Here is a 13,604-nt window from a genome sequence, read left to right on the forward strand (position 1 = left end):
ATTAAAAAACTAAACAGAAGTAGAGTCCTTTTGCCTTGAATTCATCTACCAGGTCATCTCCTTCCTTCACTCTGCTGATGGTTCCTGTTAATCAGCGGTTTTCAAACTGCTGGTCCTAACACAGGAATGGGTTGTAAACCAATTCAAAGCGTCACAACCAGCATATTTTTTTAAAGAATACAACAGAAAAGTACGTCCCGTGCTTGTGTTTCAGTTGCACATGCATATATGTATGCAATACTGGGTTTCTGTGAGTTTGTTACTGTTTACTATGAGTAATAGGCAAAAAGTTTCAAAAGCTACAGATTTAACTCTCCTACTTCCCAGGAGGGCAGAAGCTCTAAGCCAGGCTCAGACGGCAACACTAATGGTCCACAATTTCTCCTCAATCTTAAGGGAAGAGCAGGCTAAGAGCAAAGGCCATGTGGTTTTGGCAAGTTGTAAAACTGGGAGTTCGGAAAGGCAAGGAGAGCAGACTGTGCAAATGACTCGACTGTTGAGTGTCCTGGTAGGAAGCTCAGTGAAGGGATCTGAGATCACCACAACACTCAGAAAGGAGCTCAAAACTTCTTAGCCACTCTCCACAGTTAAAGTAGGTGTTACGTTTGAACGCTGTGAGAAAGAGTTGAGAAAGCTGACCATTATTTCAAAGCTGGTGCTTTAAGACAGGGAGGAGAGACTAAACAAAAGGAAATGGCCTAGTTAAATAGACTAACCATTACTGGCAACACAAGGACTAGTTTAAGCAAGTTACATAAAGTACCCCAGAGTTTACAAAGGCGAAAAATAAGTAATCACTGTTTTCATAATGAACTGTTTTGGTAAACGTAAAAAACTTTTTTTTAATGAGCATGGTTCCAAAATCTTGAATGGGGTCAGCTCAGACCACAGCTGCTATTGCTAGCCACACTGCATTCCTTCTAGTTATTCCATACCACCAGAACTTATTTTTAAATTTCAAAAGATTTTAAGGTTACTGTTAACCATTAAAGTACTAGTGTGTGATTACAGTTCAGCCAATCTAGCTGCAGAGTCTGTGATGAAAACCAGTTGCCATAACAGTGTTCCCATAGTGACCCTCGGGGGACTGGAGCTGGCTCCTCACACTCTGGACAGCTGGAAACTCTTACATAAATATGCCGTGAGAAAGTGCTTTCAGTTCAAGACTCCCAATACGATTCCATACCATAAATTTCTACGGGATAAAGTTATTCTTCCAGGGGCTTCATGGGAGTATACGGGGGGTGGGTGGAGGAGCGAGGAGGCATAATCCATTAAGTTATGCTCTTCAGGATACTGAGACAAAGGAAACAGCCATGTGTCAACCTAATACTCCCCTTTCATGGAAACGGCCCCACTTAGCTCTACTACCCTTCCATGTTGAGAAGCACTGAAGAGGGTTATTGTATGGCTGAAAAGGAGCCAGTGATAGGAATCCTCAAACTCAAATCTACCAAAGACTCTGAAACGCTTTTCTTAGTCTTTCCCAAGCTGTTTACTTTCAGAATAAATTATTACTTTCAAATAAAAAAACACAGTTGTATTTCTAAAGTATTTACTGAGGTCAAATCCCAGAGCAATCTAAAGTGCTAGAGGAGGTCAGGAAATCACCAGAAGGAAGAACTTAACATTAAGATGTCGTGCTGCTATCAGTCCTACTTCCTATTCCTCCAAATTCCCACTGAGAGTTGAGGGCCAGCAGCAAATGCCCGAGTTCTGCCATGAGTGACAGCTGCCTTCCCAGCTCTGGTCTCTCAGGGCCTCCTCGTCTTCCTACAGGATCTGGACCGTCCTCTCTCTCCCTATGTGTCAATTATCTTTGGCCTCAGGTTTATTTTCCTAATTTTCCCCAAAGACTGAAATCACAGCCATGACTTCCAGACTGCCACAGGCTCTGTGTCGCAATGCTGAAAAACACTCCCCATCTTTGCAGTTGGCAAGGACACTCCTAGAAAATGCAGTACTTACTTGAGGGAAAATCAGTGTTTTACTAAATTTGAATACAGAAACACACAACTCCTTTGGAGAGGAGTCTAGGCAGGTGGGGAAGAAGAAAAGGAAGCATCGTTATTTGAGAATTGTGACTGATTTAAAAAGATATGCCTTTATTGTTTTAAAAATAGCTAAAAACAAAAATATGTCATAGCTGCTGAACTAAAATTTTCATGATTTGGAGAATGTGGGAGGTCATTTTTTTCTAATATCCACATGATTATGTGCAGTCATCTGAAGGTCTTTAATTTCAGGGAAATGGAGAACTTTTCTATGAGGGGACCTGCATCTTTGAACCTGCCTCCCTCTATCCAAGGCCCAAATGGTTAACGCTCACAGCACTGGAGAATGTGTTACAATTGTTTTTTTCAAACCAGCTGTCCATACTGGTCAATTTTAGAAGGTACTGGTGTCACACGATGCAGTTTCTTCATTATGTGGAATATTAACTGAGAGCAAATGGGAAGATAACATGAAATTAACTATCATGCTGCGGTCTGACTGTGAATAAAGAAAAAGGAATTTGAGGAGTATCCATTCAACGATATTTATAAACAAGTCCCACACAACAAGACTACATAATGATAGGCTAGACTGTCGTCATATTTTATGGAAGACTGTCTCTCATTTGCCCTGGTAAGCTCCCCTAAGTTCTAACTAATTTAATCATGAGAAATGGTCTCCAAAGTAGGGAGTAGGGTGGGGAGTGAGCAACAATTCAGGACAGCAGGCTTAGGCCACCATCAAGTAAACGACCAGCAGAAACAATCAGATAGGCATGGCCATAGACCACAAGTGCCCAAAACTGGCTTTCAAGCCTTCCCAAGAGGGGCCAGGATAAGTGATTGTGAATTTATACCCACCTAACTCGGCTGACTCTAGCTCCCACCACATCCTCTGCCCTTCTAAACTCAAAACTGGCTGAAAGCGGAAGCAGTCACAGAGCAGTCATAGAGCCTAGATACAATAAACGCGTAATAAATGTTTCCACTATCACTGTTGTTGCTGCTAATACCACTGTCAATGTTGTTTTCATTATGTGAGTACACACTGCCCCGACCACAGGGTTCATCAAAGCTACTCTGGCTTCAACAAAGAACAAAGAAACAACTGCTACTTACTGAGCTCTTATTACTTGCCAGGCAGCATGCTGAGCATTTTATTTACTTAAACACAACAATGACTGAGCATTTTATTTACTTAAACTCAACAATGACGCTATGAGGTATGTACTACTATCACTAACTACCATTCGCAGACAAGGGAACTGAGGCTTTGAAGGATTAAATTACTTGTTCATGGTCACACAGTTAGTGGGTGCAGAGCTGAAATCGGAAGCTAGGAAGTTCTGACTTCGGAGCCTCCGCTCTTCCCACTATCCAAATCCGCCGCTCCATCTGGTCAGGACACCTTCTCTTTACCCACCTTCCTCTGTTAACCGAGTCCTCCAAGTTCTAAAGCGCAGCGATTTGTCACAATTATCTGGGGATGACACTGTGCAAGATTCAGAAGAAGTCCTCATTTGTGGAGAATCAGACCCAGGGCCTACTGTCTCAGGCAGTGGCAACAGTGCTGGCACGCTTCTCTCCTGCTCGGCAGCATGAAGCGGGGAACAGCAGTCCACCACAGGTCTCACGAGGACGAAACTTGCAGGCAATCCTGTTCTAGGATGAACCAGCACAACCAAAATGTCCCCATTCTTGGCTGGCTCAACAATCCATTTGCCCACCTTGAACCCTGATGCAGTGGGGATACTTAAATTTGAATTTCTGTTGGTATAATATACCATCTTTGTTTTTCACACTTCTATTTCCTGTTAATTCTATCTGTCCCCAGAGATGACAAATACTAACATTTACACTCCTTAGAAGATAAAAGCAAGCTTTGAAACACAAGAAAAATACACTTAGTAATAACATTTACACTCAAATTCTATTGCAAGATGGCAAAAGTTCAGCAATATTTAAGGACTATAAAGTTTCATTAAATGGTTCCATATTTTTGTTGAAAGATATAAAAATATTTTCTATAAATATACATAAAAGACAAGGTGAAAATTACCTTATTTTACAGAAATAAAGTCCATCCTCAAACATTCCTTTTTAATCATCTAACTGCAACTTTCAATTCTAATGTGAAAAAGTAATTTTAAACTCCCTTCTTTGACTATTGTCTACACACTTAAAATATAGGGAAAAGTCTTTAGAACTTAACTTTCTGGCTACTTAAAATAAAAGCAAGACAGAAAAGTCAGTTCACAGTCGGTTGTGATGTAAGAGCCAACACAGTTCTTAAGACCAAAAGTTGCATGAAGTAGAACTCAGAGATTAGAAACTCCATTTTCCTTCTTCCCTCAGTCCTGTTGGTAATTCCAGAAGTCCGTACCATGCTCCTTTAAGTTTCTCATTGTTATTTACACACCATACACCAATCTCATAGTGCATTGTACTCCACACACTTTGATGGATCTGTAGGAAAGTGCTTCTGGCAAATGGTCATTAACCTCTTCAATCCCTAAGAAAATAAGGAAGATAAAGGTTGGTTACAATATGGTTGAACTACTCTTAATCGCCCTTCTCTGGACTCACTCCAGTTTATCAATGTCTCCATTAAAATGTAGCAGTCCCCAACGATATCAATCAGATGTATACTTAGAGAAACGTTTATTCATGTGCACCAGGAGATATGTACAAGATGGTCATAGCAGCATTGTCCACAATAATACTAACATCAAAAGTACAAAAGAAATGCCCCAAATGTCCATCATAGGAAAAGATACAAATAAGCTTTAGTATGCTCACAAACGGAACACTTCACAGCAGTAAAAATGAATTAACGAGAGCTACATATAACAATTCAGCCATTCTCCACCAGGTTCCGATAGAGAATTAAGCCCCCATTCCCTAGCCTAAAGCATTCATTGCATGTAACAAGACAGCTCACTTCCTAGGTATCTAAAAGGATGCTACATATCTACCACCCTTGAGAGAAATGAGAAAATAGGCGCTAAAAAAGGCACAAATCATCTTCTGTGTTCTATGGTCCAGATGAGGAACTCTGGTTGAGAACAACTGAGACACATGAATCCTAGAAACAATGTTGAATGTAAAAAGCAAGTGGCAAAAGGCTCCATACAGTATACTACCATTTTAATACAACTAAAACAACTTAAAAAATGATATGCTCCTTACAAATACACTCATAACATGGTAGAATCGTTTTTGAAAAAGCAAGGAAATGACAAATTCAGGATAACGGATACTTCTAGGGTAAAGGAGGAAAACACAGATTCCATGATCTTCAGAATGTTTTAGTTTTTAAACTAGGATTAAGGCCTTTAGATACTTGTTTTATTGTTTATTTCATAACTCACATGTTGCGTGTATTCTTTTGTATGCACCAAATACCTGATGATAAAAACATTTTACTATAATAGTAAAACGTGAGTACAACCTTCCCAGCGTGGCCTGGCCAACCTTGTAGAATGCAGTGCTAGGACTACTGCACCGCCTGTGTTCTGTACCTTGGGCGTCTGTTACCATGCGCCTTTGGTTCTTGTTAGAGAAACACAATACACACTGCTAATTCCCAGGATCTCACAAATTTCAAGTGCTTTCTTTCTCTTCTGCAATTTGGCCAGTTCTTATCCAGTCTATAATTTTATAGTGCTACTTTTAACTGATGACAAGAACTATCACTATTAAAATTCATTCTCTCTCTTTCAACTCATCCTTCAGTCTGCGATCTTATAAAATCCTGAGTTGGCATTTCATTTTCCGTTATTCCTCTAGTTTTCTCATCTGCTGCTGAACAAACATGCCAAGTCATTATCCAAATTCACAAACAGGCCAGGGACAAGGGCAGAAACCTGCCACATGCCACTAGAGATCTCTCCGGAACAATTCTAGGAAGAGTTTTGCAATCAGCAATGAATCCTATTCACTGTTTTATCTGCCAGACTACAAATTTCCTTGTTTACAAGGAAAGACTCTGTCAACCTGCTGTGGACGTAACACTGTATTAGAATACAGTAGAGCAACACTGATCAGTTATTAAACACATCAACCAAGAACAGCAGCACTTAATTTTAGTGATCTCCAAAGCAGTTCTTGGCACAAAGTATTTTAAAGTTTCGCACCTTGGGTTCACAAAAATGAAAACTACCCAGTTCCTATCACAATAACAAGAACAATAAAATCCTATCACGGGCCAAAGGTTGACTATGTTCAAGCCTAGATGAGATACTCAATATGGAAATGTATATAGCACATTGCCTGGTACTCATGTAGTGTTCCTCCAAAATTCATTTTCTTTCCTCAAAATGATACAATGAAATATCATCTACTCTTAAAAGAAGAAAGAGCTTCATGACCTAGTGGGAAAAGCAGAGTATGCGACTATAGACAGCCCAACAACAGACAGCACATCTGGAAGTCTGAGGAGCAAGGGGAAAAAGCCATCTGGAAATGACCGCTGATGTCACAGGTACCAAAAACAACATCAAGCACTTGGAACACTCACTCGATAGTCACCTAAGTACTCAAACAGCTCTTAAGCTCAGTGAAATCAACAAACAGAAAACAAACAACAACAAGAAAAGTCCCTGCAAAATCTCTTTGGTCTCAGAGTAAGTAGGCAACACAAATATAAATTACTTCTGCGAACTGAGCTATAATCTAACAGATTCAACCTCAGGGAAACATGACTTTCCAACATTTTACATAAAGTCCTTTGTGGATTCAAAGATTGTCCATATTAGGCTATCTAAGAATTAGGAGTGTGGAGGGGGGTTATCTTTCAGCTAATTTCCAAGAAGACGTTTACAAAGAAACACCATGTAATTTGCTTTGCTCCTCATATTTTTTTGTTCCCTGTGCTAATCAGGTATTTGCTTTAAAATAAAGACCATTCCTTCTCATAGTCCAGCTTCTCCTGCTGTGAATTCTAATCATGTGTATGCAGAATTGTGACCTGCAGCCATGGAAATATATATGATATCACTAACTTGGCATCTTAAGTTTCCTGAAGGAATAGGTGAGAAGAGAGGCAAAGCTAAGAAAGAGAACACTCTGATGAAATATAAATAGCTTTAATCAGCAGCAAAACATGGCAAGAATTATTATGAGCAAATAAAAGAGAAACTGACGTGAAACCTGCTGGAGGGAATTCTTACAAGAACTGGAATCTTAGGTGTTTGCTCCTTATAGAAGATATTTGTGACGCTTATTTACCCTCACTAAGCAGATTCTATGATTTAAAAATAAATACTAGTATCCTGTCTGAAACCTTAGCTGCCAAAAGGCTGTGAAACTCAATAGTCCGAGTCGTAAATAGTTACCGAGGAACCTTACAATAAATTTTTGCAATGAGGCTTGATAGTACACAGCACAGATTTTTAAAGAGGCATAATCTCAGGATAGCATATGGTTATTTTCCAAACAGAAACAAATCTTTTCAATTAGATCCCTCAGGATTTGGGCTTCAAATTGCTTGTGGATGCTTAAGCCAGTAAGACAATGAGCTGCTTAGCTTAGTTTATTGGAAATAGCTTCTTCAAAACTGATGGTATTTTAAAATATATTTTAAATATATTTATGTATATTTTAAGTATATATATCCCAAGCACACTAGGGAACCACTGTGGGGCTCTGAGCAGGAGAGCAGCATATCTGGTTTGTATTTTCACTGGATCATTCTGGGTGCTGTGCAGATACCAAACTGAAGAGGGACAGGGAGAGAAGCTCAGAGATCAGAGAGGAGACACTGCAACAATCAGAGAGGGGGAGGTGGCTGGACCCGGAGGGCAGCAGTGGAGGTGGTGAGAAGGGGTCAGACTCCAGATATACTCTGAGTACAGACCATGGAGGTTCGCTGACAAATGGGATCTGGGCTGGGGCAGAAAGAGAAAAGCCAAGGATAATTCTGTTTTATGTGTATGTTGTTATAAAGAAAACTCACACAGCTCTTACATCAAATAATAGCAGTTCTGTGCCTCACCCTTTCTAATCCCTAATTCTAGCGCCCCCGAGGCAACCACTTAAATCTCCTAAGCGTTTTTTCTGGTTATTTATTGACATATTTCTAAATATATACTGATAGTGCCTGATTTTTATCGGTCAGATATTATCTACTGACTTGCTACTATGAAAGCTGAGGATTTAACTCTCTTACACCATGCCTATCAGCCCCACATGTGCACGCAAACACTCAAACACACTTTCTCTTCCCCCATCCTCCCCAAATCAGAATTCTTAGCCAACTCAATATCCAGGATTTACCTCATAATGTCTGCACAAATAGTATTCAAAGCAGAACCACATGGCGTATATTATGATGACATCTCCTCTCATAAATATTTTTCCCCATCTTTTTGCTTTTCTGTGTGGATATCACCAATTCACTCTCCAACAGTGAGACTACTCTCAATATGACCAAACACATCAGGTGATATATCTGTCCCATTTTTTCCCTAGAGCCCTCTGCCTGTCTATTCAATCTAGACCAACTGAATTCCAGACCTCCTCATACCGCTACCATCCTAGAGCATCCCTTCACCCTCAACCTGGGAATTCCTTTTATCCCCTCCTGTGCTGATCTCGTTTCCTGGATCTCTTTCGTTTCTTTCCCTTATTTTGGTGGAGTCCATCTTCAAGTAGAGGCAATATAACATAGTGGAGTAAGACTACCCAGGTTCAAACCCCAATTCCACCACTTACTAGCTGTGTGACCTTGGGAACTTCTCTATGCCTCAGTTTCCTCTTGTAAAACAGAAATCATGTAACCTCATATTGTTGCTCTAAAAAGTGAAGTGAAGCAGATACTAAGCACTATATAAGTGTAGCTATGATGATGAGATGATTCCAGTGAATAGGTAGCTGAGAGGTCAAGTTTTTGAGACTTGACTTGTCTGAAAATATTGCTAGCCTATACTCACACCTGAGAGACAGTTCAGATGAGAACAGGATCTAAGTTGGAAATTGTTTCCCTCGCTATTGCAAAGGTACTGCCCCACTGTCTTCCAGCTTCTGGTACTACTGATGAGAAGAATGACGGCATTTTAACCCCTGAGCCTTTGTAAGTGATCTGTTTCTTGTCTCTAGAAGCATTTAAAATCTCTTTATCCTTACCCTCCAGTATTTCATTATAGTGTACCTTGACGTGAGATTTTTCCTATTCATTTGCTATGTGTTCAGTGAACCCTTCTTTTCATTCTAGAAACTCATGTCCTTCAGCTCGGAGAAGTGTTCCTGCATTCATTCTTTATTTCTTACCCTCCAATTTCTCCGTTCTCCTTTTTCTGGAATTTGAATAGTAGTTGCAAACCTTACAGACTGACTCCCTCATTCTCTTATTTTTCCTACTTTCACAATTTCTTCAATTTTATCTTCTAACCCTTTTATTTAATGTTTAAGTTTCTGCTACAATGTTTTAAGAGCTCCTTTTGATTTCCTCTCTTTTTGTGCATACTGTTCTTATTTCACGTCTACAACCTTATCTAAGGATATTAATTATAGGTTTTCATTGAAGAGGTTTTTTCTGTTCCCTATAACTCTGTTTCTCTGAACTCTTTTTCTGTTTTTGTTCTGGTCTCTCTCTTTCATGTTGGAAACTTTCTCTAAATGTGTGAGGATGCTAGGTGAACATTCATTTTTATGAGTAAAGCACTAAAGAATTAAAGGAAACTCCCTGAATGGCAGGGCTTGTCAAGGGAACTTCGTTTTAGGACAATATGGCAGAAAGCTGGTTTTTTCACTGGAGGAATACTAAATGTTAGTAGCTGTAGATCTTTTCTCTTGGGTCAGTTTCTCAGGGAAGTTTCCTCCAATTTCCTGACCAGGAGTAAAAGCCTGGCTGCCAGCGTCAGAGGAACCAGTGGAGAACAGGAACTAGACGTTTCGTTTGTCAATACATAGACTTTCACTAAAGTCTCCTGTTTTCACTACGGCATCTCACTTTTCCTGAGCAGCATAAATCCCTCAGAAAATTAACCTGTTTTCCGCTAGAGTGGGAGAAGGGCAGGAGGGCCCACTTGTGCAGGGTGGTAGAAGGAACCTCTGGACCACTTCTCCCTTGTGTGCAGCCCCATCCTGTGGTCTGGCCTTTTAGAAGTGCCTAATAGCCCCACGTCCTGAGCCTTTCCAGAGTCTACAGTGGAAACTGAGGGGCTCCTTAATGACTTCCTCCCCATATAATATTTAACTAAATTCATTTTTTTAAATCAGTATGTTTCTAGGAAAATATTCTGCATTTAAAAGTCTAATTGATGTACTCTACACTTAAAAATGGTTAATATGATAAATTTTATGTGCATTTACTATAATTTTTTTTAAAAAATCAAATTGAAAGCCTTACAGAATATTTTAGATAAAATGTAAAAATATCAAATACAGATACAGCTTGATGCATCACAGCATGTGATATAAGATACAAACCCTGGATAATGAGGGTTGTTGATATCCAGATATCAATGAAGCATTAAAACAATCAATCTGCATCCACTAGAAAAATTAGCAATTTTTTTATTATTGCAGAAAACAAAAACTTTTTAAAACCAAACCAAACTACCATCACAACTCTTTAGCTACATTTGCCTTTTCTTTTATAAGCTATCATTAGTTAATAGGACTTGGGGAAAACATTTTTGTTTTTAAGTAATCTTTTTATTGAAGTATAAAGAAGACAATTTTATTCAATCAATTATTTCTGTATCTGTCACTAGTCTACACTATAAGACAGTCTTGAAGATGAAAGCACAGATTCATTTAGTGGCATACAGCCAAAGAATGTTCTTGAAGAATAAGGGATAAGTTGAGTGACATTTTATACCTAGCTATTTAAAATTCTGTCAATGAGCTGCCAAAGTTCTCACAAAGGAATGAATTAACATGAGATACTTTATCTTAACTTCAGACTAAAGGAATAACTCATTTGACCTGAAATGTGATGTTCAAAAAAATTTGTACTTAACTATTAAAAGTTAATTTCCACAATTTCATATAATATCAACAGTCATGCATAAAAATGCCAATTCTTCAAAAATTGTTTACAGGAATTCTTTTCACATACGTATATCATTAAAATTGAATTCATCTAAGTAACTCATTCTAGACTGCTAAACAACTGAACTGGATCAAGCTACTTGGAATGATGGCAGATAACGGTAATTCCATACTGCTTGTAATGAAAAGTCCCGTTGCAAGTATTAAATGTATAAAGTTTTCAGCATCTGCAGGACTTAATGGAATATTAAAGAGAACTGATAACTTGGGACTAACTCAATTTGCTTTTAGAACTAGTTTATGGTAAGAAATAGAGAGCTGCTCTCATTTTTTATTTATCTGAACGTTTGTTTTCTATAGGAGAATATATTTCCAGTTTAAAGATTCATCATTTCACAGAAAGTAACAAAAGAAATTACAAGTAATAACTCCATTTTGAAAACAGCACTTGCCTACTTAGCTAATTTAAGTAAAAATTTATGCCAAATGACCAATTTGGGGGAAGATTTCATTTATTTAACCCCCCTTGCCTTCACAGTGCCAGGTGATCTCACTTTCTTAAGCTGAGAAATATAAGATTTAATACCCCAACTAAAATGTCTATTTACTATCAGTTAAGCTGACAGCTAAAAAGTAGTATGGCACAGTCCAGATCAGCATTCTTCAAAACGTGTACCTACTGAACACTGGTGCTCTGCACTATTAAAAGGTGATGGATGTGAAAGATAAATGGTAGTAGTATCTTTCTCTAAAAATTTGTTTGTTTTTTTTTTAAAGATTTTATTTTTCCTTTTTCTCCCCAAAGCCCCCCAGTACATAGTTGTATAGGATTTTTTAGTTGTGGGTCCTTCTAGTTGTAGCATGTGGGATGCCACCTCAGCACGGCTTGATAAGCGGTGTCACGTCTGCGCTCAGGATCCAAACAGGTGAAACCCTGGGCCGCCGAAGCGGAGCGCACAAACTTAACCACTTGGCCACGAGACTGGCCCCCTAAAAATTTGTGTTAATATTCCAGGAAGTATTAAATGGGTAGAAGTTTGTCATCACAGGATAATGTGCCTTTAAGAAGTGGTTTATCACAGCAAGAATGCCAGGAGGTAGCACGAAGCCAGGGGACTCACAAACGTGTGACGGTACATGGGGACCATTTACCAATCAACCATGATGTTGTGTTTCCAATATATGGATCAAGTTGTGATCACTCACTGCAGTAACGAATGTTTCTGCGATAACACTTTTGGTAATATATTATAAATTTACAAACGTTTCATGAACAAATAAATTTGGCAAATGCTAGTACAGATGAAATATGCCAAAACCTGAAATATGGATTGAAATAACTGACAAAATGTTGTAATGATGCCTTTACTAGGGAATTTACAAACTTAAGGTTGCTGAAAACAACTTGCCAGAGAAGAATATTATAGGACATTTTGCCTTCCTTTAATAGTGAAAGCTTAAGAAAAATTATTTGGAATGAATGTTATCCCTTAATCTTCTAATCCCCAAAACAATCTGTATTGTTACACAGCACAGTGATCAATCTATACGTATCAGGGAGGATATCAGCAGGAAACAAGGGGCGCAGTCAGACTGCATAATCTGACAGGAGTTCCAAGGACTTTACAAAGGAGTGGGCAGGACTTGGACCAACAAGAGACAGCACAGCACCCCAGAGCTGGCAATACTGGGAAGCCGTGGCCAGCCTGTGTTGTAAAGGGGCATGGGAGGAGAGTGGGTACTGAAAGCCAGAGAGGGCAGCTGTGTGGAGAGAGCCACCTGAGAGAAACTACAGCCTTGAGTAGAGGGCTGCACTCAAGCCTCAGTGACTACAGGGAGGAAGCCAAGGAAATAAACACCCTAAACTCATTCGTCTCCCACCTACAAAATGCCTTCCAGTCCCTCTCATTGCCTGCCCCAGTTGGAAGCCAGGAGCTTTTCAATATTGGTCACAAAAGCCAGGTTTCTGGGACATAAGACAAGGTGAGGAAGGGTGGCAAGTGGATGTGGAAGACAAAGAATCATCTGATGCCACTTTCAGCTTTTCTTTCTTTTCTTTTTTACCGACAAGTGAAGAATGCCCATGATGTGAACTTTTTCAAGAGATGTCTTGAAATGACTGAATTACTAAGTCTCCAAATAACAGAGCTGCCTATAATCTGTGTAAAGAAGCTTTATCTAAATCTGGGCCAAAAGTGACATCTGTATTTGGCAGAACGAACAAAGTTCTTGAAGTTACTACCACCAATTTAAATCTAACCCTGGATTTGAGGCTAGCTAATAAGCTATACAACTTGTCTTTGATCTGCATGGTGAGAAAATCCTCCCTGTGGTGTGTTTAATTTTTGTGAGAAAGAGAACACTTCAAACAACTTTCACAGTTTAAATTCTACAGAGGCTTGCACAAAACCCAAAGATGAAATCATGTTACAGTAAAGTAGCCCCTTAAATTGTTTTCTACTATGTTTCATAAAACACATATTTCTCAGCATTAATTGTAAATAAAAAAATTTTTCCATACATTGCAAGATTCCATTTAAATGACATCCAAGAACAGGCAAAATTAACCAATAACAACACAAGGCAGACTAGTGGCTACTTCTGACAAGAAGA

The 13,604-nt window shown here is 39.0% G+C and overlaps 1 protein-coding gene across 2 annotated transcripts in view; it reads right to left on the minus strand.

Moving 5' to 3' along the window:
- Positions 1-3,113: 3,113 nt before the first annotated feature.
- Positions 3,114-13,604, minus strand: part of PRPF18 (pre-mRNA processing factor 18) — a 46,459-nt gene continuing 35,968 nt past the window's right edge. For both annotated transcript variants that reach the window (XM_008527304.2, XM_008527303.2), the window contains one exon: positions 3,114-4,506. In XM_008527304.2, the coding sequence (XP_008525526.1) occupies positions 4,426-4,506 (81 nt within the window). In that variant the 3' untranslated portion in view covers positions 3,114-4,425. The remainder of the gene's footprint in view (positions 4,507-13,604) is intronic.

The sequence above is a fragment of the Equus przewalskii genome, chromosome 30 (genome assembly GCF_037783145.1).
Source record: "Equus przewalskii isolate Varuska chromosome 30, EquPr2, whole genome shotgun sequence".
NCBI lineage: Eukaryota > Metazoa > Chordata > Mammalia > Perissodactyla > Equidae > Equus > Equus przewalskii.